The sequence below is a fragment of the Plasmodium inui genome, assembly GCF_000524495.1.
Source record: "Plasmodium inui San Antonio 1 unplaced genomic scaffold supercont1.7, whole genome shotgun sequence".
Taxonomy (NCBI): domain Eukaryota; phylum Apicomplexa; class Aconoidasida; order Haemosporida; family Plasmodiidae; genus Plasmodium; species Plasmodium inui.
In genome coordinates, this window is record NW_008481841.1 from 80,014 (window position 1) to 104,544 (window position 24,531).

At 45.4% G+C, this 24,531-nt stretch overlaps 5 protein-coding genes across 5 annotated transcripts; 3 read left to right on the forward strand and 2 right to left on the reverse strand.

Annotated features, from left to right (window-relative positions):
- Window positions 1–1,165: 1,165 nt before the first annotated feature.
- On the forward strand, window positions 1,166–2,326 carry C922_02051 (hypothetical protein; the record flags this gene model as incomplete). Its single annotated transcript, XM_008817650.1, has 1 exon — window positions 1,166–2,326. The coding sequence occupies one exon, from the start codon at window positions 1,166–1,168 to the stop codon at window positions 2,324–2,326; it is 1,161 nt and encodes a 386-aa protein (XP_008815872.1).
- Window positions 2,327–5,954: 3,628 nt separating this feature from the next.
- Window positions 5,955–13,121, forward strand: C922_02052 (DNA-directed RNA polymerase II subunit RPB1; the record flags this gene model as incomplete). Its single annotated transcript, XM_008817651.1, has 2 exons — window positions 5,955–12,635; window positions 12,798–13,121. The coding sequence occupies 2 exons, from the start codon at window positions 5,955–5,957 to the stop codon at window positions 13,119–13,121; spliced, it is 7,005 nt and encodes a 2,334-aa protein (XP_008815873.1).
- Window positions 13,122–13,997: 876 nt separating this feature from the next.
- Window positions 13,998–17,234, reverse strand: C922_02053 (hypothetical protein; the record flags this gene model as incomplete). Its single annotated transcript, XM_008817652.1, has 3 exons — window positions 13,998–16,376; window positions 16,525–16,949; window positions 17,144–17,234. 3 exons carry the CDS (start codon window positions 17,232–17,234, stop codon window positions 13,998–14,000), a joined length of 2,895 nt encoding a protein of 964 aa, XP_008815874.1.
- Window positions 17,235–17,631: 397 nt separating this feature from the next.
- Window positions 17,632–18,271, forward strand: C922_02054 (hypothetical protein; the record flags this gene model as incomplete). Its single annotated transcript, XM_008817653.1, has 2 exons — window positions 17,632–17,788; window positions 18,096–18,271. The coding sequence occupies 2 exons, from the start codon at window positions 17,632–17,634 to the stop codon at window positions 18,269–18,271; spliced, it is 333 nt and encodes a 110-aa protein (XP_008815875.1).
- A 125-nt stretch (window positions 18,272–18,396) lies between these two features.
- Window positions 18,397–22,947, reverse strand: C922_02055 (hypothetical protein; the record flags this gene model as incomplete). Its single annotated transcript, XM_008817654.1, has 18 exons — window positions 18,397–18,490; window positions 18,599–18,748; window positions 18,954–19,024; window positions 19,177–19,243; window positions 19,397–19,478; window positions 19,618–19,687; window positions 19,889–20,029; window positions 20,167–20,241; window positions 20,383–20,456; window positions 20,570–20,675; window positions 20,834–20,913; window positions 21,062–21,119; window positions 21,249–21,299; window positions 21,397–21,460; window positions 21,629–21,671; window positions 21,945–22,116; window positions 22,227–22,337; window positions 22,567–22,947. The coding sequence occupies 18 exons, from the start codon at window positions 22,945–22,947 to the stop codon at window positions 18,397–18,399; spliced, it is 1,890 nt and encodes a 629-aa protein (XP_008815876.1).
- Window positions 22,948–24,531: the final 1,584 nt, after the last annotated feature.

Here is a 24,531-nt window from a genome sequence, read left to right on the forward strand (position 1 = left end):
GGGCGACTCAGATGGGGAAGTCACGTTTGGTTGAGAAAAACGCCTTCTCAAATGAGCACTGCCAAAGGAGGGGAAGTAAATGCAGGGGAGATGGCTCAGAGAACACATTTCGCCGCTTTATCTTCACCCTATCCATTTTTCGCTTGTGATGGCACATAAAAGGGGGTTCTCCACTCGAGCAGAGAATTTACAACCACTGCAACCCCCCTTTGGATGCTGAGTTTATGTCTACTCGATTTTGATTCTGCTAAGGTGGAACAATTCGGAGGCCTCCTTTCCCCTCCGATGAATATCTTCCATTTTTTTTTACTTCCCTCCTTTTGGGCTTCTTAGACGAAATAGTCCAAGTGAATTCCTAAATGGGCAACGTCGCCCCTGTGTAGGATTCTCACCTGTGTAGAACTCACACCTGTGTCGAATTCACTTCCTTTCGTTCAGCTCCCACCATACGATTCAGAGTCCAATGTTTTAGGCACCCCTGTGAGAATGACCTTTTCTTCTAAACTGACTGAACAGGTGACTCATCCTTCTGCACGATTTATCCTGCCAATGCGACGTTGTTGCACCCCCAAGGGGGAGACCCTTTTTTCACTGCTTACTCCCGATCCAAAGGCACGCTCGTTGTGCCGTTGCTCCTTTGGCGGGAAAAATGGATTGCTAAACTGTGAGGGGGCCATCACCACGCATATGTCCACATGAATACGCGCATGCGCATGCGGATCTGCATCCACGTTCCGCGTGCTGTGTATCCCATACCGTGTAGTGTATACCGTTCACCGCATACGCTTTACCGCTTCTACACCCGTGCACTTGGGAAGAAAAGTACACTTCCCCCTTCGCCGATGGAACCGCCATGCCCAGCATCCTAAATGGATAAACTTATGCAAGCTTCAAACCGTTTTCTATACCACACAGGTTATCCCCTCCGCGGGCACTAGGATGCAATCGACCGAAAAAAAAAAAAAAAAAAATCCAACTAATGAGCCAGCGAACAAACGAGCTGATCTCTGCCATGTGAAATGTCAAACAGATCGGATGTAAGCTGCGAGATAGCGCAAATTAGTAGCTGAGTAGTTTCAGCGAAGAGCCTTCTTTTTTTTTCTTTTTTTTGTGAATCTATGCCCGTGGGTCAGCTAACCTGGGGCGAGCTGACTTGGCGAACAAGATGATGGGACCAAATGGAGGGGGCTGGGGAAAGGCCCTCCTGCGAAGGTACCCGTGGGGGAGGGATAACCAAAGGAAGCTGAGTGTGGCAAGAAGCTTCTACACGCAGCGGATAGTTGCTACCATGCACGCCAGTGGAAGAGGCGTACCAAATGGAGCAATCGCAACAACACATGCAAGGGCGCTGCACAATCAACACAGATGTACCTACTACACCAGCAGCGATGGAAAAAAGTACAACAAAAAAATGTGGAGCAATTTAGGGATTGTTATTATACCACAACAAACAGCCTACATAATTGAGCGTCTTGGGAAGTACAAAAAGACGTTACTGGCAGGTATCCATTTTATCATCCCCTTTATAGACAAAATAGCTTACGTGTTTTCGCTAAAGGAGGAAACGATAACTATTCCTAACCAAACGGCTATTACTAAGGACAACGTGACTCTAAACATTGACGGGGTTCTTTACATAAAATGCGACAACCCGTATAACTCTTCGTACGGCATTGAAGACGCTGTTTTCGCCGTGACACAGTTAGCCCAAGTTACCATGAGATCGGAGTTAGGGAAACTTACCCTAGACGCGACCTTTCTAGAGAGAGATAATTTAAACGAAAAAATTGTTAAAGCTATTAATGAGTCGGCAAAAAACTGGGGCATTAAGTGTATGCGGTATGAAATTAGGGACATAATCTTGCCAGTCAACATTAAGAATGCAATGGAGAAACAAGCCGAAGCGGAACGGAGGAAGCGGGCAGAGATTTTACAAAGTGAAGGAGAAAGAGAGAGCGAAATTAATATTGCCATTGGAAAGAAAAAAAAGTCCATCCTTATTGCAGAGGGACAATCTTTCGCAATCAAAGCCAAAGCAGATGCTACCGCGGAAGCTATCGAAATTATTTCAAATAAAATTAAAAAGCTAGATTCTAACAGTGCAATTTCTCTTCTCATAGCTGAGCAGTACATTGACGTTTTCGCCAACATCTGCAAAAACAACAACACGGTTATCATTCCGGCTGATTTGAACAACATTAGCAGCTTAATTTCGCAATCCTTGTCTATATATAATAACATACAGAATGCCAAGCGCGGGGGTGCTCCTCCACAGATTCAGTCCCTCCCCAGTCCTGACCTGCTGCGTTCTGAAATGAAGGAGTGACCCGTAGGAAGGGACCCCGCAGGGCATCTTCATCTATGTGCAACGGGTGATAATAACCAACTGGGGGGCGATCACGTGTGCGCACTTCCCCCCTATCTGACGTTGCGTCGGTCCAGGTTGCCACTCCACGTTGCCAGTCCACTTTGCTAGTCCACTCTGCCAATTCGCGTTGCCAATTCGATTTTCTAATTTGCTTTGCCAGTCCACTGGGCCAACCCGCTTTTCCTTTTTTTTAACCAATTGTTATTCACTCCCCTCTACGGTATGCTCACCAGGGGGGGTTCGTTACAGCAAAGTCTGCCTGATAAGCGGGAATAGGACTTTAATTGGCGTAGTCCCGTCAGAACAGATTACTCAGTTCTTCTTGCGAGCATCTGTTGAGGCACCGCCTTGGATGCTATCGCACTTGGGGGGGTGACGTGATATAAGGGAACGGCCTATCTCCTCTCCAGTCTTTTCCATCCCCCTTTTTTGGAACATTTTTCTCCAAACCACTCGTTTTTTTTTTTTTTTTTGACAGAATTTTTCCATTTGTGTTTTTTTCTCCATTTTTAAAATCGGACAATTTTTCTAAATCAAAATAGCCCTCTTCACATTTGGGTTACAAGACGACTTCGTTTTTGTAAATGGCTGTGCTGTTGCTTTTGCAGCTGGTTTGCTATTTTTTTTTTTTTTTGCATCATTAGCAGTTTTTTTCTGGGTGAAGACATGACCAACGCGGGCTACGCAGAACGGTCTTGTGCGCACGGGTAGAATTACAGATGGTGTGTACATATTGAGTGGTACTCACTTGAGCGCAGCACCCATTGATCGTTTTTTTAATTGCGTACGGGGGAGTTGCATTTATTTTGCCTGTGGCCTAAGTTTCCTCCATCTGGAAGGATTCCATACCGGCCGGAGACGTCCAAGTAGGTTGACAGGGGGAAGGAAAACGCACAATCAAAATTTATACCTTCCTTTTTTTCTCCCGAAGAAGAGGCATCTCTATCCGTTTGAGGGGCAATTTCACGCCCACCGCGGGGCAATAAACTTATTCCCTTTAGTGACGATCTCCCCTTCCGAAGAGTACCTTTAAGTACCTCCCAAGTGAAGGTTACCCTTATGTGTCATTTTTTTATTATATGCCCATTGTGTGCAAAAAAAAGAAAAAAAAAACGCTTCAAAAAGTGGGCAGCATGATTGTAGAGCGTTATAAATGTAGACTAAAAAGAATTACTTCTACGGAGGGGCGAATCGAGAAAAGTGCTGACCCTTCCCTTTCGTTTATCTGGTGCATCTTTTCCTTTTGCTGCATAAATACACGTACATAATATTATTCTGCGTTTTGCCCAACTCCGTGGCAAGGACACCCCATGCCAGCTTAGCTGTATCTTTTTTTAGTCGCAATTTAAAGAAGAGTAGACTTGTCCGGACCACTCGGCGTATTTTATTTCCCCCCCCGTACAACTTATAAATTGTATTTTGTAAATCGTAAATGCGGAGATCGGACGTCACAATGGACACGAAATGGTAGCAACATGGGGGAAGCAAAAAAAAAAAAGTGCAATCTGATACGTAAGCACATTTGAATACTTCCCAGCAGTGTGCCATGTTTATTCATTTCTCTCATTTCGTAACTTCGCCATGTGGAAAAGTTGTATGGCCACACAAAATGAACAGGAACGATCGTCCAAAAGGAGTGGTATTATATACGTTTTTTTTTTTTCTTTTTTTTTTCTCGTACGCCGCGGGCACAACAGGTGTATGCAATGCGCAATGTTATCGTAACGTGTCATCGTAACGTGCCGTTGTAACGTGTGCTGGATTTTTTTTTTCCTTCGTGTGGGCGACCCTTGCCCGATGAAGCCCTCGCCTCCTTAGGCAACTCGTCGCTTTTTCGCTTTAATTTTTTCTTTCTTTTTCAAGCCCGATGGGGCATAAGCCTGATAACTGTGTCATCCGCTTGGAGGAGAGTCGGACGTGTAATATTATGCTACATATGCGCATTGGCGTTTCCCCCCTTAAGTATGCATGTATATGTAAGCGCTATCCAAAGGTTAAAATAAAGGCGGCTTTTTGTTTCAGCCTTTAGCCGCTTTTTTTTGTTGTGTTTTTTGGACCCTCCTTTTTTTTTTCATGGCCACTTTTTTATTAACGCTTGGGGTATCCTACGCGTATACACATGCGTATGGAGTGAAATCACCAATTGTGCGAAATCGTATCGTTGGCGTTATTTTGGCATGCCCCAATATAAGTGCCATCCCGCGTAAGCCTCCCCACCGTTCTTCTAACATTTAAAAGAAACGCCCCACGGGGAGGGAAGTTCCCATAGAGGGCTACCATCAACAGTGCAAAGGATAGTAGCACCAAGTTGTAGCACCAAGTTGTAGCAACAACTTAGTACCACCAACTTGGTATAGTATCCGAATTGGGAGCTGCCAAACCGAGTAGGCAAAATAATACCTGCGCAGGAGCGTACCAGTAACGATGTGCTGTGGCTGCAGTTAAGATCCACCGCATATATGTATACGACCCTCCGTGCGAACTGTGCGTATGGTATGCATTGCCTTTATGTACTTACGCGTTAATTTATGGTCACGGAGAACGTCCGTTACCACTTAAGAAAAAAAGCTGCGCACAGCTGCGGGTTCTTTTTTTATTCTTTCAATTCGAGTGAGCTTTAAATGCGTACTTTCACGTTTGGTTAGTATGCGGATAGTCCTTTCGCATTCGCGTTCGCCTTTTTTTTTTTCTTTTTTTCCTTTTATTTTTTTTTTTTGTGTCATGTTTCGTTTATGCGTATATGTACATATATGTACGTTTATATGAATGTGCCTATGTACGCAGGTACGCATGTGAGGCGTATGTTCCCATGCCGAGGAGGAAGGTGAAACTGCTTTGAAACACAACTGCGGTGGCCGCTGCACGGGGCGTGAGTACTTACGTTTGTAATTTTGTGCATCCTCGCATTCTTGTTTCCAGGCGTTTGTACATCCCCTCGCGGCCTCCACGTAAACCCCCCCCCCAGCGGAGCGACATTCACCCAGGAGGAACCCTCCGAGGCGCAAGCGACCTATAAACAGTTAGCACAAAAAAAACACCCGAAAAAAAAACGCCGTTTGTAGCCAAATAAACAGAACAGTTAACAGAGAAAGGCTTAGAAGCCGTTCCCACCAAATGACGTGCATTTTTGTGTCCCCATTTTAACGTACCCACTTTCTTTTTCCTCGCGTTGGGAAAACATCTAGCTGCGCGGGAGCATTTCCATGAATGGAAGAGTTCCGTCGCGTGTATTCATCTGGTCATCATCTCCGCCCTCCAATGCGTATCTGCCCACAGCTGTTCGCATGTATGAATAATTAGTTAAACGTGCGATCTCCCTGCGTGACTGAGTTGGTCTCGCCAAAGCCGAGTGGAGAGCGCGTGACGTTGGTAGAGCGTATGCCATTTGGGGAGGTCCCCCCTTGGTGAAACTCCCCTCACGCGTTTGCGGGAACATTTGTTCCTTCGCCAAGGGGGAGCAGTGGCAATTTTTTTTTCTTTTCTTTATGAAGGCAATAAGAAGTGGAACCTGAGCTGAACCCTGGCCGCACAGTGGTCGCAAAGTGGCAGCGCAGTGATCTCCCAGTTCTCGCCCACACACCCCAAAATGACGGTCGACCTGAACGTGCCCTACTCGGCGTGCGAGCTGAAGAGGGTCAAACGCCTCGAGTTGGGTGTGCTGGATCCAGAAATTATCAAAAAAATAGGCGTGTGCGAAATTGTAAATATAGACCTATACAAAGATGGGCTGCCAAGGGAAGGAGGTCTAAACGACATTCGCATGGGGACCATAGACTACAAGACATTATGTGGGACGTGTAACATGAACGTGAAATATTGCCCCGGCCACTTTGGCTACATCGAACTGGCGAAACCAATGTATCATTACGGCTTTATGAATGTCGTCTTGAATGTATTAAGATGCGTCTGCTACCACTGTGGCAGATTATTGTGTAATACGAGCAATTCGAAGGTAAAATATATCGAAAAAATCAAAGTGAATAGTTTGCGACTGAAGAGATTGTCAGAGGTGTGCCAAACAATCAAAGTATGTGATCATTCCTCACCACAAGAAGAAGATACTCTACACCTGAATGAAAACGCAGTGGATAATTTTTACAATAACAATTTGAGTAACTTAAACGTGAATCAGCAAATGCTTTTAAACCCTAACAGTTACAGTAACATCTTCGAAATGGTAAATAAAGAAGACGTCGACTGTGGCTGTGTGCAGCCCAAGTACTCAAGGGAAGGACCAAATATGTTCATTCAGTTTTTACACTCCAGTGATGAAGACATAGATGAGAGTAAGCGAAAATTAAGTGCAGAAGAAGCCCTAGAAATTTTGAAGAAAATTAGGAAGGAAGAAATGCCCATTCTTGGATTCAATTCGGATAGATGCATCCCCGCGTCGTTAATTTTGACATTTATTCCCATCCCTCCTCCTTGTGCGAGGCCCTACGTACAATATGGTAATCAGAGGAGTGAAGACGACCTGACATTGAAACTTCTAGACATTGTAAAAACGAACATTCAGTTGAAGAGACAAACGGATAGGGGGGCTAAATCACACGTGCTCCAGGATTTGTGTGCCCTCTTACAGTTTCACATTACCACCTTGTTCGATAATGACATTCCGGGGATGCCCATAGCGACGACACGTTCGAAGAAGCCAATTAAAGCCATACGGACGAGGTTGAAGGGGAAGGAAGGAAGGCTCCGAGGAAATTTAATGGGAAAACGTGTAGACTTTTCAGCCAGAACAGTAATTACAGGAGATCCCAATTTAAACATTGACTACATAGGAGTGCCAAAATCAGTCGCCATGACGTTAACATTCTGCGAAACGGTGACTCCACTCAATTACGATGATTTGAAAAAGCTCGTCGAAAGAGGTCCATACGAATGGCCAGGAGCGAAATATATCATCAGGGACAACGGAACCAAGTATGATCTCAGACATGTAAGAAAAAATTCAGAAAGAGAATTAGAATATGGTTACAAAGTGGAGCGACATATGACGGACGAAGATTATATCCTCTTCAATCGACAACCTTCTCTTCACAAAATGAGTATCATGGGACATAAGGCAAAAATATTGCCCTACTCGACGTTCAGGCTAAACTTAGCTGTTACTTCTCCGTACAATGCCGATTTTGATGGGGATGAAATGAATCTGCACCTTGCGCAGTCGCATGAGACTAGATCCGAAATTAAGCACCTCATGATTGTGCAGAAGCAGATCGTATCTCCGCAGGGAAACAAACCCGTTATGGGAATTGTGCAGGATTCCCTCTTGGCCATAAGAAAATTTACCAGGCGAGATAACTTTCTCACAAAGGAAGAAGTGATGTCTTTGCTCATTTGGATCCCCTACTGGAACCATGTGATACCTACTCCTGCCATTATGAAGCCGAAGGCCCTGTGGACAGGAAAGCAAATTTTCTCTATGCTTCTCCAGTTTGAAGATTTAGAAAGGCTCAATGACCCGTTAGGCAATGCCAACATGATGATAGGAGGAGGGGGAGGGGCTACCCACGGTAGCGGGTTCAGAATAGAAGACGAAATGGGCCGAGCAAACAACACTAGTGGTGCACACCTACACCCCCATAGCCCCTTAGCCATTGGAGACACACTAAACAGTAACGTAAAAAATCAATTCATTGGAAACGAAGTGACTGGCACGAATGGCCCAGATGGCATATTCAAAGGAGTAAGCGGATGGAGGAGGAATGTAAAAATCAACCTGATGAGGGATTCCTCCACCTCGTGTAAGGATGACAATCCGTACTGCTCCATCAACGATGGAAAAGTGATCATAAAGAATAACGAGCTCTTGTGTGGAATCATATGCAAACGTACAGTGGGTTCTTCTAGCGGATCGTTGATTCACATTCTGTGGCATGAAATGGGTCCAGATAAAACCAAAGATTTCATTTCGGCCCTGCAGAAGGTCACCAACAACTGGTTAGAATACGTCGGATTCACCGTGAGCTGCTCAGACATCATAGCTAGTAATAAGGTCCTCGATAAGGTAAAAGATATTCTAAGTAAGTCGAAAAAGGAGGTATCCAAAATTGTGAAGAAGGCGCAGAGAGGAGAATTGGAATGCCAACCGGGAAAATCCCTCTACGAATCTTTCGAAACCAGAGTAAATAACGAACTAAACTGTGCACGTGAAATGGCAGGAAAAGTGGCCTCAGAAAGCTTAGATGAAAGAAACAACATCTTCAGCATGGTGGCTAGTGGATCCAAGGGATCCATCATCAATATTTCTCAAATCATATCTTGTGTGGGTCAACAAAATGTCGAGGGGAAGAGAATTCCCTTTGGATTTAACCACAGATCCTTACCCCATTTTATTAAATTTGATTACGGTCCAGAAAGTAGAGGTTTTGTGTCGAACTCTTACTTAAGTGGACTCACCCCACAGGAAGTCTTCTTTCATGCCATGGGAGGAAGAGAAGGTATCATCGATACGGCCTGCAAGACGTCCGAAACGGGTTACATACAAAGGAGACTAATCAAAGCGATGGAAGATGTTATGGTGCAGTACGATCGAACCGTTAGGAACTCCTATGGAGATATTATTCAGTTTCTCTATGGGGAGGATGGAATGGCTGGAGAGTATATAGAAGATCAAATTATCGATCTGATGAAGCTAGACAATAAGGAAGTGAAAAAATTGTACAAATACAACTTTGACGACGATGAAGATGACAATCATGACGACCGTTACGGGAAGGACTTCTACCTAGACAGGGGACAAAACAGGAAAAACTCCTACATTGACTATAACAAGCAGAATGTACTGAATCAGGAATTTCAAGAGCTTCTAAGGTGTAAAAATAACATTTGCAAGGAAATATTCCCCGATGGGGATGTAAGGCAGCACTTACCCATCAACATGAATCGACTTATCGAATTCGCCAAATCGCAGTTCCCGTTTGTTCCTGTTGTTGGTAGCAAAGTGAAGGATCCCATTAGTGCTAATAGGATGAGGCCTAAGATGAGCAGCACCCAGAGGAGGCGCAAGAAGGGGAAGAAGGCCCGTCCACGGGCTGAGAGGAAAGCCACTGCTGACGTGGCGTTGGAAGACCCGAACGAAGAACTGCGGAACAGCGAATTCATGTCGGAGATTAAGAAGGAGTACGAGACGAACGATCTCGCCAGCGCCATGAAGGGGCAAGGAACGTACAGTGGCTTCGAGCCCTTCGACGAAGATCTCGCGGAAGGGACGCGTCGCGACGGCAGCGACGAGGGAAGCGCTGACGAAGATGAGGAGGAAGCTAGCCACAGCGACAGTGGTGTGGAGAGCGACGGCGAAAGCCACGGCGAGGACCGATCCTTCGTCAACCCCGTAGACATCGTGCACAAAGTCAACCGCTTTCTAGAAAAGCTAGTCATTATCAAACAGATCAACAGCAACGACACTCTCTCGCTGGAGGCCCAGAACAACGCCACGGTGCTGCTGAAAGCCCACTTGCGAACCTACTTAAATTCGAAGCTCTTGATTCAGACCCATAAGATCAGTATGAAGGGAATCGACTGGCTTCTGCAAGAAATTGAAAAGAACTTCTACAAATCGTTATGCCACCCTGGAGAATGCGTAGGCGCCTTGGCAGCGCAGTCGATTGGAGAGCCCGCAACGCAGATGACGCTGAATACATTTCACTTCGCCGGAGTGGGATCCAAAAACGTAACCTTAGGTGTGCCAAGATTGAAGGAGTTAATTAATATTGTGAAGAATGTCAAGACTCCCTCCACGACCATCTATCTGGACGATGTCGTATCCAATGATCAGCAGAAAGCCAAAGATATATTAACCAAACTAGAATACACAACCCTGAAGCAACTAACATCGCATGCACAGATTATTTACGACCCGAATACCACGACTACCATCCTAGAAGAAGACAAAATGTGGGTAGACGAGTTTTATGAATTCCCAGATGAGGATGATACACAGTATACTCTAGGAGAATGGGTTCTACGGATTCAGCTAACCAATATTCACGTGAATGAGAAGAAGCTCACCATGAAGGAAATTGTCTACATCATTTATTCAGTCTTCTCCAGTGACGAGTTAGACATCATCTACACGGATGATAACTCGGAAGACCTTATTCTAAGAATTAGGGTTAAATACCTAAATGGGGAGTACAACTTTCTCAATGACGATGCGGAGCAGGCCCAGGAGGATGAGTACGAAGAGGAGGAAGAGGAGGAGGAGGAAGAAGAAAACTACAACAACATTGGAAAGACCTTCAAGACGAAGAAGAACGTCGATGCGGATGACAATCAGGCGACGCAGAACAGGAAAAATGATAAAGACGACAACCAAAGCGTCAGCAGCAGTCGCTCGAGGCAGAACAGCGTAAACAGTGAAAACCGATTTGGCAGCGCGACTGGAAGCGCGAGCGGCACCCACATGGACGATGGTGATGGAATGGGGAACCACAATCGGGACGAAGCAGTGGGGAAAGATAAAACGAGTAAGGACAAAAGCGCGGCGAAAATGAAAAAACTGAAGGAGGAAAGTGCCAACCGAACGGATAGCAACTATGTTGAGGGATACGAAGAAACGGACTTGTTCGCCAAAGGGGAAGGCAGAAGTGGGGTTGGAAGTGGAATTGGAAGTGGTCTGGTAAACGGCCTTGGAAGTGGAAAGAGCTCCGGCACAGCGGAGGACATGTTCGGGAAGGCCAACTCAAAACACGCAGAAGAAGATGCACACACCACGAAGGGGAGAAACAACATCAGTGGCCCCAACGTGGGTGGGGGGGGTATCACGAGCGGAAACGCTCCCAATGCAAATAATACAAGCAGTGTAGATAGGAACAGCATGCGGAACGTAAATAATTTGAGCAACCCGATTTATATGAAGGAGGACACAGAAGATACATTTTTAAAAAAGCTGATGGAACAATGTCTGTCGACACTGAAGTTAAGAGGAATAGAAAATATTACCAAAGTGTACATGAGAGAAGAGTCGAAAATAACGTACGATTCCAACAATGGCAAGTTTGTGAGGAGTTCTCATTGGGTGTTAGACACAGATGGATGTAACCTGGAGCATATCTTCTGTGCTTCCCATGTGGATTATAAAAAGACCGTTTCAAATGACATAGTGGAAATATTCGAAGTGTTAGGAATCGAGGCCGTGAGAAGAGCTCTTCTAAAAGAATTGAGGACGGTCATTTCATTTGATAGCTCATATGTTAACTACAGGCATTTGTCCATCCTCTGTGACGTCATGACTCAGAGAGGGTATCTCATGTCCATAACGAGACATGGTATCAATCGAGTCGATAGAGGACCACTAGTCAAGTGTAGCTTTGAAGAAACGGTGGAAATACTCCTAGAAGCAGCTGCCTTTGCACAGGTAGATAACCTCAAAGGAATAACGGAGAATATCATGCTGGGTCAGTTATGCAAAATAGGAACAGGCGTTTTTGATATCATTATAGACAACCAAAAGTTGAGTGATGCAAATCAGAATTTAGAGACCATGATGGATATTACCAGTGCTGGGTTTACTACTCCAGATAGTCACCATGGAATCACTCCAGATGGATTGCAATCTCCGGTAGCAATCAACACGCTAAATTCTCCCCTTCCCTTCTCTCCAACGTATAACGTTAATCTGTTGTCCCCCACAGCTCCTCTCGGCAGTGTCAACGGGATTTTATCCCCCCAGTGTCTGCAGGATTATGGCGATGCGAATAGTGGTGGTATGGGTGGTAGTGGCGGTGAGAATATTATGTCCCCATCCAAAAATGACTTCAACAATTTAGACACGCTAAAATTAGGGGGCAAATTCTCACCTACTCAATCACCCAGGTCACCAACATCAGTGATCCATTCCCCCTTCTCCCCTTTTGATAATCATAACCAGCAAGCACTCGATCCCAGCATGTTATTCTCGCCAAAGAATAACAACAGCGGAGGCATCAGCGGCAGTAGTAACAGCATGAGCATGATGAATTATAATATCTTCTCCCCCAAGGCAAATTTGAATAGCATACAATCGCCTGCCATGCTGTACTCTCCTAATCGCGCCTTAGATATATTTTCCCCCAAGCAGCAGACACAGAACAATATTTACTCCCCTTCCTACTCGCCCACCTCCCCCACTTACCACTTGTCTAACAATGCCAATGCTGGTGGCTCCTCCGGTCTGAATGGCACAAAGGCTTTCTACTCGCCAACGTCTCCAACAAATCAGGTGGACGACATGAACCCCAATATGATGAAGTACCACAGCGTCGTTTCCCCCGTCTACTCAGTTACCTCTCCGAAATACTCGCCTACGTCACCCAAGTATTCTCCAACTTCGCCGAAATATTTGCCCACCTCTCCCAAATATTCGCCAACGTCTCCTAAGTATTCGCCTACCTCTCCTAAGTACTCGCCTACCTCCCCGAAGTATTCCCCCACCTCTCCGCAGTACTCTCCCACGTCGCCTGTTCCGAACAACCCCAATAGTCCTCACTACTCGCCCTATGCTATAGCGTCTCCTAAATTTTCGCCCACTTCCCCTGCATACTCCATCTCCTCCCCTGTGTATGACCGAAGCAGCAACGCCAGGAATAAGAGCCAGCACGCCCTCTCCCCGGCGTACATTCTGCAGTCACCGGTGCAGGTGAAGCAGCACATCCAGGACGTCAGCATCTTTTCGCCCATCCAGCAAGCCAATGCCGACGAGGCGCAGAACGACGACCCCTTCTCACCGATGCCCTACAACATGGAGGAGGACGAAATGGAGCAGTGATACCCGGGGCGGCAGCCGCGGCGTCATCGGAGGCATGACCGTCTCGCCAGAAATGTTATCGGAGGCATGGCTGTTAGTCGCTCCAGCAGCACAGTGGGCACACGTTCACGCGCCCCGCCACCGAGTGTGCCCCCTCCCGTGGGCATTAACACCCCCTTTTTTTTTTTTTTTTTTTGTTCCTCAAATGTGTAACACGAGCATTGTAAGGGGACTCCTGGCGTGGGCGTAGTAATTAAATTTTGTAGCGGCGTGGCGACATATTTGGGGTCGCCCGAACGGGTCCCACTTCTATGTAAACCGCACGGGGAAGAGATGCCACTGGGCCATATTCCCCCTCATTGTTTGTGCGCAGTTTGCGCGACTCCTCCCTGCTTTGTATGACTTTGTAGGCCACCCCTCTGCGCAACTCCAGTCGGACGGAAAAATTAAAAGACGTGCGCCGCTGTAGGCCCACAAGAAGGTTATGCAGACGTTTGTGTTGTCTTGCCCAAGAGGAGCAAGGAGCCAAAAAAAAAAAAAAAATCAAACAAAAAATATTTGTCCCTACACGCAGATAAGGTCTAGTGGGAATGCTGCTGCGAGTAAGGAGAGGTTACATAACGGTACATGTACACTCGGAGTGGTTACCATAAAGGTACATACACATTCGGAGGCGTGACAAAAATGTGAGTGTTGCAAAAAAGGGCCAAAGGGTTGATTAGCAAGGGGTATAAAAAATAACCAGTCGTCACCAGTGCTGAGTGGGTGCGTGCTGAAAAAAAGGTTCTTCCTTCGTTATCACCACTCATGTGGCAGTCATCACAAAGCTGGCGGTTGTGCCCCCGAAAAGCTTCACCGCTTAGCCTTCCTAACCACGTCCAACGCTGCTGCCGCTCATTAGCAGTTCTCGTTCTTCAAACAAATGATGATGTATATGTGGCTGTCGAACAGGTCGAACAAATTGTACTGAGGGAGAATGATGTTGAGAAAATCATTGCGAATGTCACTGATCACATCCTTGATGTCATTGGCAGACCGCTGGTACAAGTTGCCCTTGTGGTAAACAGTCTCCCTCCCATTGTTCGAAATTATGTAGGCATTTATATGGGACATGGGAGATATTCTGTAGAGCATTTCCATCTTGAGTCTTTTCTTAATGGAGCTCGTTTCATCGGACGTTTCAATGATGATGTAGGCGCTCTCGTTTCTTATTTTATACTCCTTCAATGTTATCAAGGTCTCCAAGAAGAAGGATCTACTGGAGTAGATTATCTGTTTTGTGTTCACATCTCTGAGCACCTCAATCTTTATTATAGTCCTACAGTTAAAGAACAAGTTCGTGTAGGGCAGAGTGGGAAGCTTCTTTTTCCCATAGAAAATGTATAGCTTCAAAAACTCGTTCTTCTCCAGGATAACTGCTACTTTTTTTTTTATGAGCACTTCAAAGAAGTTTATGAATTTAATCTCCTCCTCTACGTGCTGCTGGAATAGCTTCATGTATTTGTGGTTGTGCCTTTTTAGGAAGGCGATTTCGTTCGTTATTTCTTTGTGCGGCTGTATTGGTCCTGCTTCACCCGGCTTCCCCTTCTCGGCGTTGGCAGGCTCTCCGTTGGTCTCCTCCTCTTCATCTTCCTCTTCCGAGTCGTCCTCCCCGTCTGACTCTGTCTCTTCCTGTGTCCCTTCCTCCCCCTCTGTCTCTGCCTCTTGCTCCTCCTCTGCTTCCGGTCCCGTGTCCCCCTCGGCCCCCTTTCGGATGTATGTGTTCCCCAGCGCGTACAAAGAATTGCAGTACTTGAACGTCTTGTACGCCTTCACAATTTCGGGCAGCATCCCCAAGTAGTTTATGGAGATGCTGTGTCGGCTCCTCTGGTGTGGAAACTGACCAGCCATTTCGGGTGAGTCAGCCTTGTTCAAGTAGCTCTCAAATATGTGCGAAAGGATGGAGTAGTATTGCTCCCGCTTCACCACCTTAAACGAATCGTGATACGACACGTAATACGTATTCAGGTAATCATCCACATTGTTCATTTTGATAAGGTTGTCCTGGCTGCACGGGACGGGTTGGGGGTTGTTCCCTCCCTGCCTCGGGCACGTGTTGCTTGTGGAGAATATGTTTTGCTTCTGTACGGGGCATATGCTTTGGGCGAGGCGGGTGGCCGCTTGGCTCGAAACACCTGGTTGGCTGGACACACCTAGTTCGCCTGACTTCCCCTGACGCCTTCTGCTAAGCAGCTCGCTCTGGTGGACCTGGAAAAACTTCTTCAGCTCGTTCTTAATAGTCAGGTGGCTCCTCAAGATGAATGTGTTCTTGTTCACGTCGTCCAACGAATTGAGGATGTTCACACTGCAGCGGCTGTTGTCATTACAGAGGATGCGAAATATTTCTTCGTATGTGTAGAAGGACAGGAACTTTTTGTAGTACTCCTTCTTCGAGTCGAAGAAGATGTTCTTCTTCATGATGTAGAGGTTGGATTGGCCGCTGCCACTGGTCAGGTTGTTCTCCTTCTTAGCAGAGGCTCCATCGGTCGCCTCCTCCCCACTCTCCATCTTCATATGGTATTCATCATTAAAAATGGTATTCTCATAATTCGCTTTGTTTTTTTTCCTGAGATGAGCCAATATTGCTTGGATCTTCTTGTCGTCAATTTTGTTTGCTATATTGTTTGAGAAAAATTTCCTAATGTCTGGCTTCATGTCCAAATAAATGTTGCTGGATAGTACGTTGTACTTGACTGTGTAATTATCCACACAGATAAGCACGTCGTTAAAATCGCTTTTGCTTCTGCCCTTCGCTTTGGCTAACATCTCTACATTTTTTACGATGACATCCACGATGTGTAGATCCACGATGACGTAGTAATTGAAGTAGGACAGCTCATATTCCTTTATCAGCGGGTCCTTCAAATAAATATAGATATTCATAACTTTTTCATTTTTTTTCCCCTTAATATAATTGTGCAGAAAATTGAAGTAGAGGAAGTTACTCTTGAAGAAGGAATTATTTTCATAATTTAGGACATTTATTCTTTTTCCATTTAGGAGGAAGTCATTTATTACGTAACTGGAGAAAGTGTCAAAGTTGCTATTCCCGTTGAGGTAGTCCCTCGCAGACGTTTCGAACTTGTTCATGTTCTCTTGATGCGAGTTCCGTATACTTTCCGACTTGTCCTTTATCACTTGGCTGAACTTTTGCTCCATGCTCATCATCTTGTCCTTCAGAGCATCCAGGTACTTGTTCAGCTCCTGCAGGTTTTTTCGACTCTCCTTGTCCAAATTCTGCCGCGAAGGGGAACAGGAAGAAAAACGGGAATATACGAAACGGGGGAAGATCCGGAAAAGTAAAAAATCACAACCGTGGAGCCGAACAATACACTCGCTGGTCGCCCCACCCCTGATTTCAGGCGTATACTCCCCGCCAACGTACCTTCTTGTTGAGGTCGCTCAGCAAGTCAATCTTCGAGAGGAGGTTCTTGTACACGAAGTTGACGTAGTATATATTGTCTCTCTGGATGTTATTAATCGTATCATTAAACATCTCTAACTTGACACTCTTCAAATTCTCCAAATATTTTGAATACCTGTGTAGCTTGTTCTCATTGTAGCTGTAAATATGGGTCAAGATATTTTCATTGTATTCGTAGGACTCATACAGATTGGCGTCGTGCTGAACCAGGTGCTCGAATTTGCTTTGCAGTTCTTTCTTAAAATCGATGATGTAATTGTTCATGTTTTCCAGGTAGTGCACTACTTCTATGATGTTCTCCACCAGCGAGTCCACACTGTTCGTCAGTCCAGACGTATCTCCATTTTGATCCTCCTTCGGGAGCGGCGGCTTCGGAGCCTTCGTATCTGTAGAGGAAAAAAGAGAAAAAAAAAAAAAGTGAAAAAGTCACCCACATGGAGGAATTAAAAGGAAAAGGGGGAGAGGGGGGTCCACTTAGACGTGTCCTTCATAGAAAGACACCATCGATTGAGTACCACTCGGGGAGGGCTTATCACATCTGTTAACCTTCCCCTTCTTCTGGTTGTCTCTCATCCCTTACTGCTGCCGTAACAATGCGGGGGCTTCCTCTCCACGTATATCTGTACCAGCCAGCACACAAATAGCTTTCCAATTAGCCGTCTGAAATTCATCCTGTTGGTATCTGCACGTCGTTGTGCCCCCTAAAGCTACCGCTTCTCACAAGCAGAGAGTAAAAGAAAACTTCGTCCTCAATACGGTTGCAGCTGCATAACCGCTACAACGCGCTATTTACTTTTTTCTTTTTCTTCTCTTTCGATGTAATTTAGCCGTGAGTAGATTTCCTCTCTTTTTTCTCGCCTCACGAAGCGATTCATTAATGCGAAATGGCATAGTTAACAAGGATCGTGTTGGTAAAAAAGATTGTAGCGTGTGATTTCGAGGCCAAGTCGGCATAAGTTCACCATAGTTTAGGCCCACACGCGGTGGCTACGTGGCAAAAAGCGAGGAAAAAAAAAAAAAAAAAAAAAAAAAAGAAAAACAAAGAAGAAAAAACGAGAGAGAAAAAAAATGATTCATGAAAAGCGGAAAAAACCAAGTACCGCAAATCAGTCAGAGAAACAGGACTGCGCAAACTACAAAATGTTCTTTATCGTTTCTACGCTGGACTCAATTCTCCTCAAAAGGTTATCTGCAAAATTGGGGAACGAGGCAAAGAAATTGGGATGTGTCAATTGCCAATCCGGTCACCTATGGCCTTGCGTAGCCAATCGTGGAGAGGGGAAACAAAACAAAAGGTATGCCGCAGGGGGGAAGAAGCGTTTTTTTTTCCCGATTACTACGCACTCTGGTATGCATGTAACAATCTAAAAAGGTATGCAACTATATGTATATACGAGATATTTTTTTTTCCCTTAATCATGAATGTAAAGGTTGGAAGGGGAGAAGATGGCCAGTCGAGGCTCACAAGACAATACGCAGAAATGCTCCCCTCGGAAAATTCCAGGCAACGAATACGCGCATGCAAAATGGAGCGAACACAAACATAGAAAACACGAACATAGCAAACACGAACATAGCAAACACAAACATAGCAAACACAAACATAGCAAACACAAACATAACAAACACAAACATAGCAAACACAAACATAGTAAACACGAACATAGCAAACACAGACATAGCGAAAACGAATGGAAGAAACAACTAGCCATACGCAAACGAATTTGCGGCTTGGCTGCTTCCCTCAGTGCATTGCAAACGGTAAAATGAAGCTTGCATGGGGAAGATTGGTGCCTTATGCAGCTTCTCGCTTCTACGAGCGAAGAAAAATAATCAAAATTGTTCAAGGGGCCCGGGTAGAGTCACAAAAATGCATAACGGGAAAATAACGAGGCATAATAGACCAAACAGGTGGAGAATAAAATAACTGCGCAGGGGCGGAGTACAGGAGAATTGAAAAGGTGGGTTGACTGCTAGAAAGAGGCACGGTTCACCTAGTTGGCAGAAGGACGAGCGGCACACACACACCCGTAACTCGATCAGGGCTATGGCCGTCCCAGCGCTACCTGTGTTGCTCAGTAGCTTGCTCTGGATGTGCATATACTTCTGCTTGGTTGTTTTCTTTTCCCGCTCGTTGGTCTCCTCGTTAAGGGTCAAATTCGATTGCACCTTCTTTTGTAAAATGCTGGGAAAAGAAGACAAAAGCCAGCAGGAGAGGAAAAAAAAGGGTCATGTGAAAGGCGCCATAAAAAAGAAAGTGCTGCAACTGGGCTTCGTTGTAGCTCGCGCGGGATGCTCAAAAAGTGGAAAGAAAAAAAACGAAGTGAAATCCCTTTTTCTTTCCTATTTTTTCCTATTTTTTTCGCGGAGTTGCCCCTTTTCCGCCCCACCGTTCATTCCGCTCATTAATCCTCTGCAACGATTCCTCAGACAGGACGCTCCTCTGCTGCTTTTCCATTTTCTGCTTAGGGAAAAAGCAGGCACCAATTTTTAGTGCATCACGAGCGATCGTGTATGTCCTCTTCGTGATGGAGCAGCCCACCACTGGTTCCCTTGCTTTCGTTTTTTTTTCCCTTTTCTTTCGCCCTCTTTTTTCCCGTTTTTGTGCTTTACGTTTTTCTTCATTCCCTCCTTCTTGCTGTTCAGCTGCTCCTGTATCATTTGCTTTTTCTTTTTGATGCTGCGCGGTGGGTATGACAAGGTTGGTTGTGTGCAGGGGAGGGGAGAAATGTGGAAGATTTGGACAGCGTAGGGAAAATAGCCCCGTAGCGGTTATGGCACAATCCTATGTGACAAGTGCTCGGGATCGGTGCTCCCCCTGGTAGGTGTTTACTTCTCGCGAATTATTTTGTTTATCTTCATTTCCTCCTTTTTCATCTGTTGCAGTTCCTTCATCTTGATCGCCCACTCTTGCTCTGCGGTGCAACGGGTGGGGTTCAGAGTGAGACAAGCCGTCGCACGTGATGCAGGAGCCAAATCCGTCAGTTATCTGTAGCAACCGCGTAGCGGCCCTCCGAATGATCTCCTCGCCGGTGCCCCCCCTTTTGTACTCACGTTTTTTCTCCTTCCATTTCTGTATCATGTACTTTTTCTCCTCAACTTTGGAGTCGTTCTTGCGCTGCTCCTGTGGTGAAGCACCGAGGAGAGACAATGTGCGTAAGTGGAAACCGTGAGGTAGAGGAACCCCATGAAAAAGGAGCTCCCTATAGTGGTGAAAGAAATAAAAGAAAGCAAAGCAGTGCAATGCAATGCGAGAATAAGCTAAAAGGTGATCCCCCATGGGGAGTCAGTTTCTCCTTTTCTCTTCTTTCCTCCCAGCTCTTACATTCACATTGACGATGCTGATGCTGTTCAGACACCTGTTCCTTAAGTTGTTGTACTGGATAAACTGCTTGTACCAAGACACGTGCTGAATAATTTCTTCCTCCGATCTGTTCATGCAGCTTTTCAGCATGCCAAAGACAACCTTGGCATCGGGGGAAGCGTTGTGTGTTAGGATTGGCACATGCACTTATCTGCGGGTGCCCCTTTTCCATTTCCGTGCTGAACGAAAGGAGCACAACGTGGAGCTGCCCTATCTGTTTAGCTGCCCTCTCTGTGGACTACCTTATCTCCCAAATTCGCGTTGCTCTCGTAAACCTTCATAAAGTAGTTGTGCTCGTCGTCATCCCAGGTGCCCTGCGCGCCGTTAACGCGCATGTGTTCATGTGTATGTCTTTGGACAAGCATACAGGAAAAGTAGATCTTTGCGAGCCTCTGTCTATGCAGATGGGGTAGTTAAGGAGGTTTCCTCTTCTCTCTCCCCATATGGCGATGTACCGTTCTCCCGCCTATGTCCCTAATCTGCGCATTCACTTCCAGCAACTTCTGTATGGTGCTGTGCAGCGTCTTGTCTTCAAAAGGGGGCAAATACAAATGGGTTAAACGCATAAAATATGAACAAGCACGAGTCCCCTTGGGGGGTCTCTCAGAAAGGCTTTCCTTTTTTTTTCTTCTTTTTGCCTACCCGTGTTCACCGATTCGTAACACGCGTGGAGGTACTTCCCAACATGCTCGTCAACTGGTATATCGTGCTTGGTCACGGTCAAATAGAGGACCATGTTTAGTTGGATCTTCGAAGGGGAGAGAAAGTGAAAAGGGCAAGCAGACACATCAAAATGGGTGAAACAGGGCAGCGCGTGGAAGAACATCGTAATGCATGATATAGCATAGCGTCGCGTGGTGGAGCAAACTAGTCAGGCGCAGATCCGCCTCAAAGCCCGCCGGTCACCTCTTCCAAGTATTTCTCCCGGAAATCTTCGAAGATATTTTTGGACAATATTAGGTACTCCTTTTCGTTCAGCTCGGAAACTGCGATCGTCGCAAATGAGAGCGGCAAATGGGATCACCAAATGGGATCACCAAATGGGATCACCAAATGAATGGATGTGTAGACAGGCCCCGCGTAGCCCATCACGGTGAGCCCCACCCCCCCTTTTTTTTTGCTTTACAAACATACCATGAGCCCCAATATTTTTTTTGAACTCCGAAACGGTCTTCAGCAAAACGGACAGCCACTGATTTGAAGGCAAAAGTGGATACACCCATGTGCCCATATTTGGATATGCACAGGTGAAGCGAAGGGAGCGCTAATGATTTCCTCAAAGGGGGAGGCAAAAAAAAAGAAGGACTCTTTTTTTTCACACCTCCTTATACTCGTTGTCTAGGAAATCCTTGTGCTGCTTAATGCTTCGTCTCTGCGCATGGAGAGTAGGACATGTTCAATTTTATATACATTTCCCATGTGGGATTTTTTTTTTTCTTTTTTTTTCCTTCTTTTATTGCTCATATAACCGTTATTTGCTCCATGTGTTCACTGTTGATGGTTCTATTCATTTCCTTCTCCAATTTACGGAAGCTGCTCGGTGGGTAAAAGGGGTGTTTTGTTGCCACATCTTCGGTGCAGCAGCCTCGGCAGGGGGGGTGGAAGAACCCAAGCAGAGAAGCAGAAGAATCAGAAAACGGGAGACACGATGAAACGCAGAAGCCGGACACGCCCAACTCCATGCGTAACTTTTCAACGTACGATGATGTCAAGTGTCTATATTTGGACTTCCAATCATTTATATCTAGCAGCAGGGAAGGGATAAAAAAAAAAAAAAAAAAAAGGGGAAGGATAAGGGGAAATTATGCACCTGTACAGGTGAATTATCTCTCATATTTACACCAAATGGGTACCATCAAGGAAGAATTTTTTGTATAAGCTCATAACTTTCCGTCCTTTTTTCATTTTCAATTTGTCTTTTTTTTTTTTATTTTATTTTTTTTGCGCGTTCCACTCGGGACAACCATCACAAATTACGTGTTGTGGAGTTATCTCTCCAGTGACTCGTTCCACTCACTCTTAATTTCGACATCGAAGAGGGCATTTTTCTTTTCGTTCATGTGCATTTGTTCTATGTTAGTAACATTGTCCTTTGTGTCAACGGGGGCCTCGTCACCCTCTTCACCTGACTTGTGTGGGTTATCTCTGTCTAAGTTGAGGTAGGTGCCCCCGGTTGTCCTTCCCTTCCCCTCTGCGTTAGAGAAGTACGTGTTATTACAAATTGGCCAAGTTTTGGTGTGTATAAGCATACATACACGTATTCTTGTGCGTGTTCGCTTATTTTTGCGGCCATGTCTACCTTTGCTACCATCAGCGCTTCTCCCTTCTTGAAGCACATCCCCGTGATCTCCACTCGAGTGGTCAACATCTGTATCACTGCGGCCATGAGGTAGTGCATTTTGCTGTTCTTCTTCCTTTTTCTTTTCTTCTTCTTCCCCCTCCTCCCTCGGCTCTACACCGCTCAGCGAAGCCTACCGTGCGAGGAGAAATTGTGCAGGTCTTCGTAAAAGCTCGAAAGGAAGGCGAGAAGGCAACATAACGGGCGAAGTGCAAACAGTCGGGGGAACTTAAAAACCTCCGCCCCCCCCACGGGAAATGCCCTCTAGGCGGTTGTTCCCAGCGGTGTGCTCATTTCTTACGGGCCCTGAACTAAGGTGATTCCTGCCTGCACTCCCCGGGCCAGTTTCTTCCATCGAATAATCGTCATTCTTATCGCATGGTGATTCATTGTTGGAGGAATCGCCTCCTGTGTCGCCCGAAATCGCCACATCTTCGTCCATTAAAATGATCTGATCCTCACTGTCTACATAACTTCCGTCTTCTACTTCATCCCCAGCCCCATCAGAAATGTCATCATCCGATTTTACTTCATGTAACGAATTAACTTCTTCCTCCTTCATGCCTGCCTCGACTGTGCTCATGTATTTAATCATCATCTTCTTTTTCTCACTGGGAGTTTTATGCTTCCATTTTTCTCCGTCGGAATTGTCTTTACTAAAGGAATCATAGTTACCCTTCATGATTCGTTATGATTCATACTTCGTTATGATTTATACTTCGTTATTATTCATGTTTCGTTACCATTTCTATTTCCTGATCCCCCAACAAGATGATATATGCAACAGGGAAAGATGGTATACCCGATGAGGCATAACCATACAGGGAGAGTATACACAGGAGTTACTACTACCACGTTTGGTCTTCTCCTTATGCTATGCTGTGGTATTTTTTTTTTTTTTGCAAAAAAGGGGGAGAAATAGTCACTTTACCAAAAAGGGTGCATGTATCACTGTGGTTCATTTATCACCCCGGAAGAAGGCAATGTAACCACTTATGCTTCGCAAAAGCTTTGTAGACTCTCCTTGAAAGAGACCTGTTCGTAATTAAAAAAAAAAAAAGGAGGACTTTCAATCGGTACGCTAATGCATGAAGTCTTTTGTGTAAAGATATGTACATGAAAACGCCTTTACTCAGTGGTAGGGGGAGAAACATGCCTCACTTGTTCATATGAACAAAACGGTGAATGCGAATTTATGCCATCTGATTTGTTTAAAAGAGAAAGACAAAATCGTGTGGACAGACAGAAAAGTAGATCCTTTTAGATGATTCTTACACATGTGTATTCTTGCGGGCACGTAGAGGTATTTTTTTTTTTTTTTTTTGTATCTACCTTGAATGGACGGGCCACTAATCGGTATGAAATGACGAGACAAATGGGAACGTCCTCTTCTTACTCTATTAAATTGAAATGACGAAAAAGAAGAACGCAGGAAATGCTTCAATTAATTTAAAAGGTATTATTCTATTGACATTTTTTTAAACCTCTTTTGTCGTGCAAAAAAACGTCTTGCAATTATCTTGTCTGGGCGCAAGCTGACACTATGTTAACCCTTTTATCACATGACCAATGGGCTGAAGCCCAAGTAAGGAGAAAAAAAAAAAAAAAAAGATAACCAATTTCGCTTCCCCATAAGTAATGCATTGGACACACCTATGTTTGCCAATTCGACGGGCTTAGAAACGAGCAGGTCTGTTTTATTATGTCCCGAAAAAAAATGCTGCAAAGGTGTGTTCCTCATTTAAACGATGCTGCTTTAAACGTTTTTTTTTATGAGAGCGTTAATGCGGGGAGAGAAAGAACCGCGGCGAAGTTGCCCGTTCTTTTATCCCCGTATGCAATGCAAAGGTGGCAGTCAGTCCCATGCCAAGTGTGGCATCCCAAATGGGGGGGGAGGAAAATACCTACATCTGTGTAGACATGCTTTGCACATACGTATGCTTCGCAAACTTGAGGTGATCGTTTCGCAGGGGCGCGTCCTTCTGCCGAAGCAACAGCAACTCACGTGCAGCCCATCCACTGACCTGCCTGTTCGCTTCTTCTCCTGTTCGCCTATTTCTTTTGGAACGCGCAACCGCTGCAAACTTCGCGTGACCATTCGTACAGGCTCCACACGCCGCTTCCCCCTTGTGCGTCTCCACATTTCGCTGGGCTGCCCCAAATTTGATGACAAATTGTTGGAGCAATTTTGGCCCACAACTTTTCAACAGGGTTTCTTTGAGGACTCCACAAAAATGGCACTCTTATGTTTTCTTTTTTTTTGCAC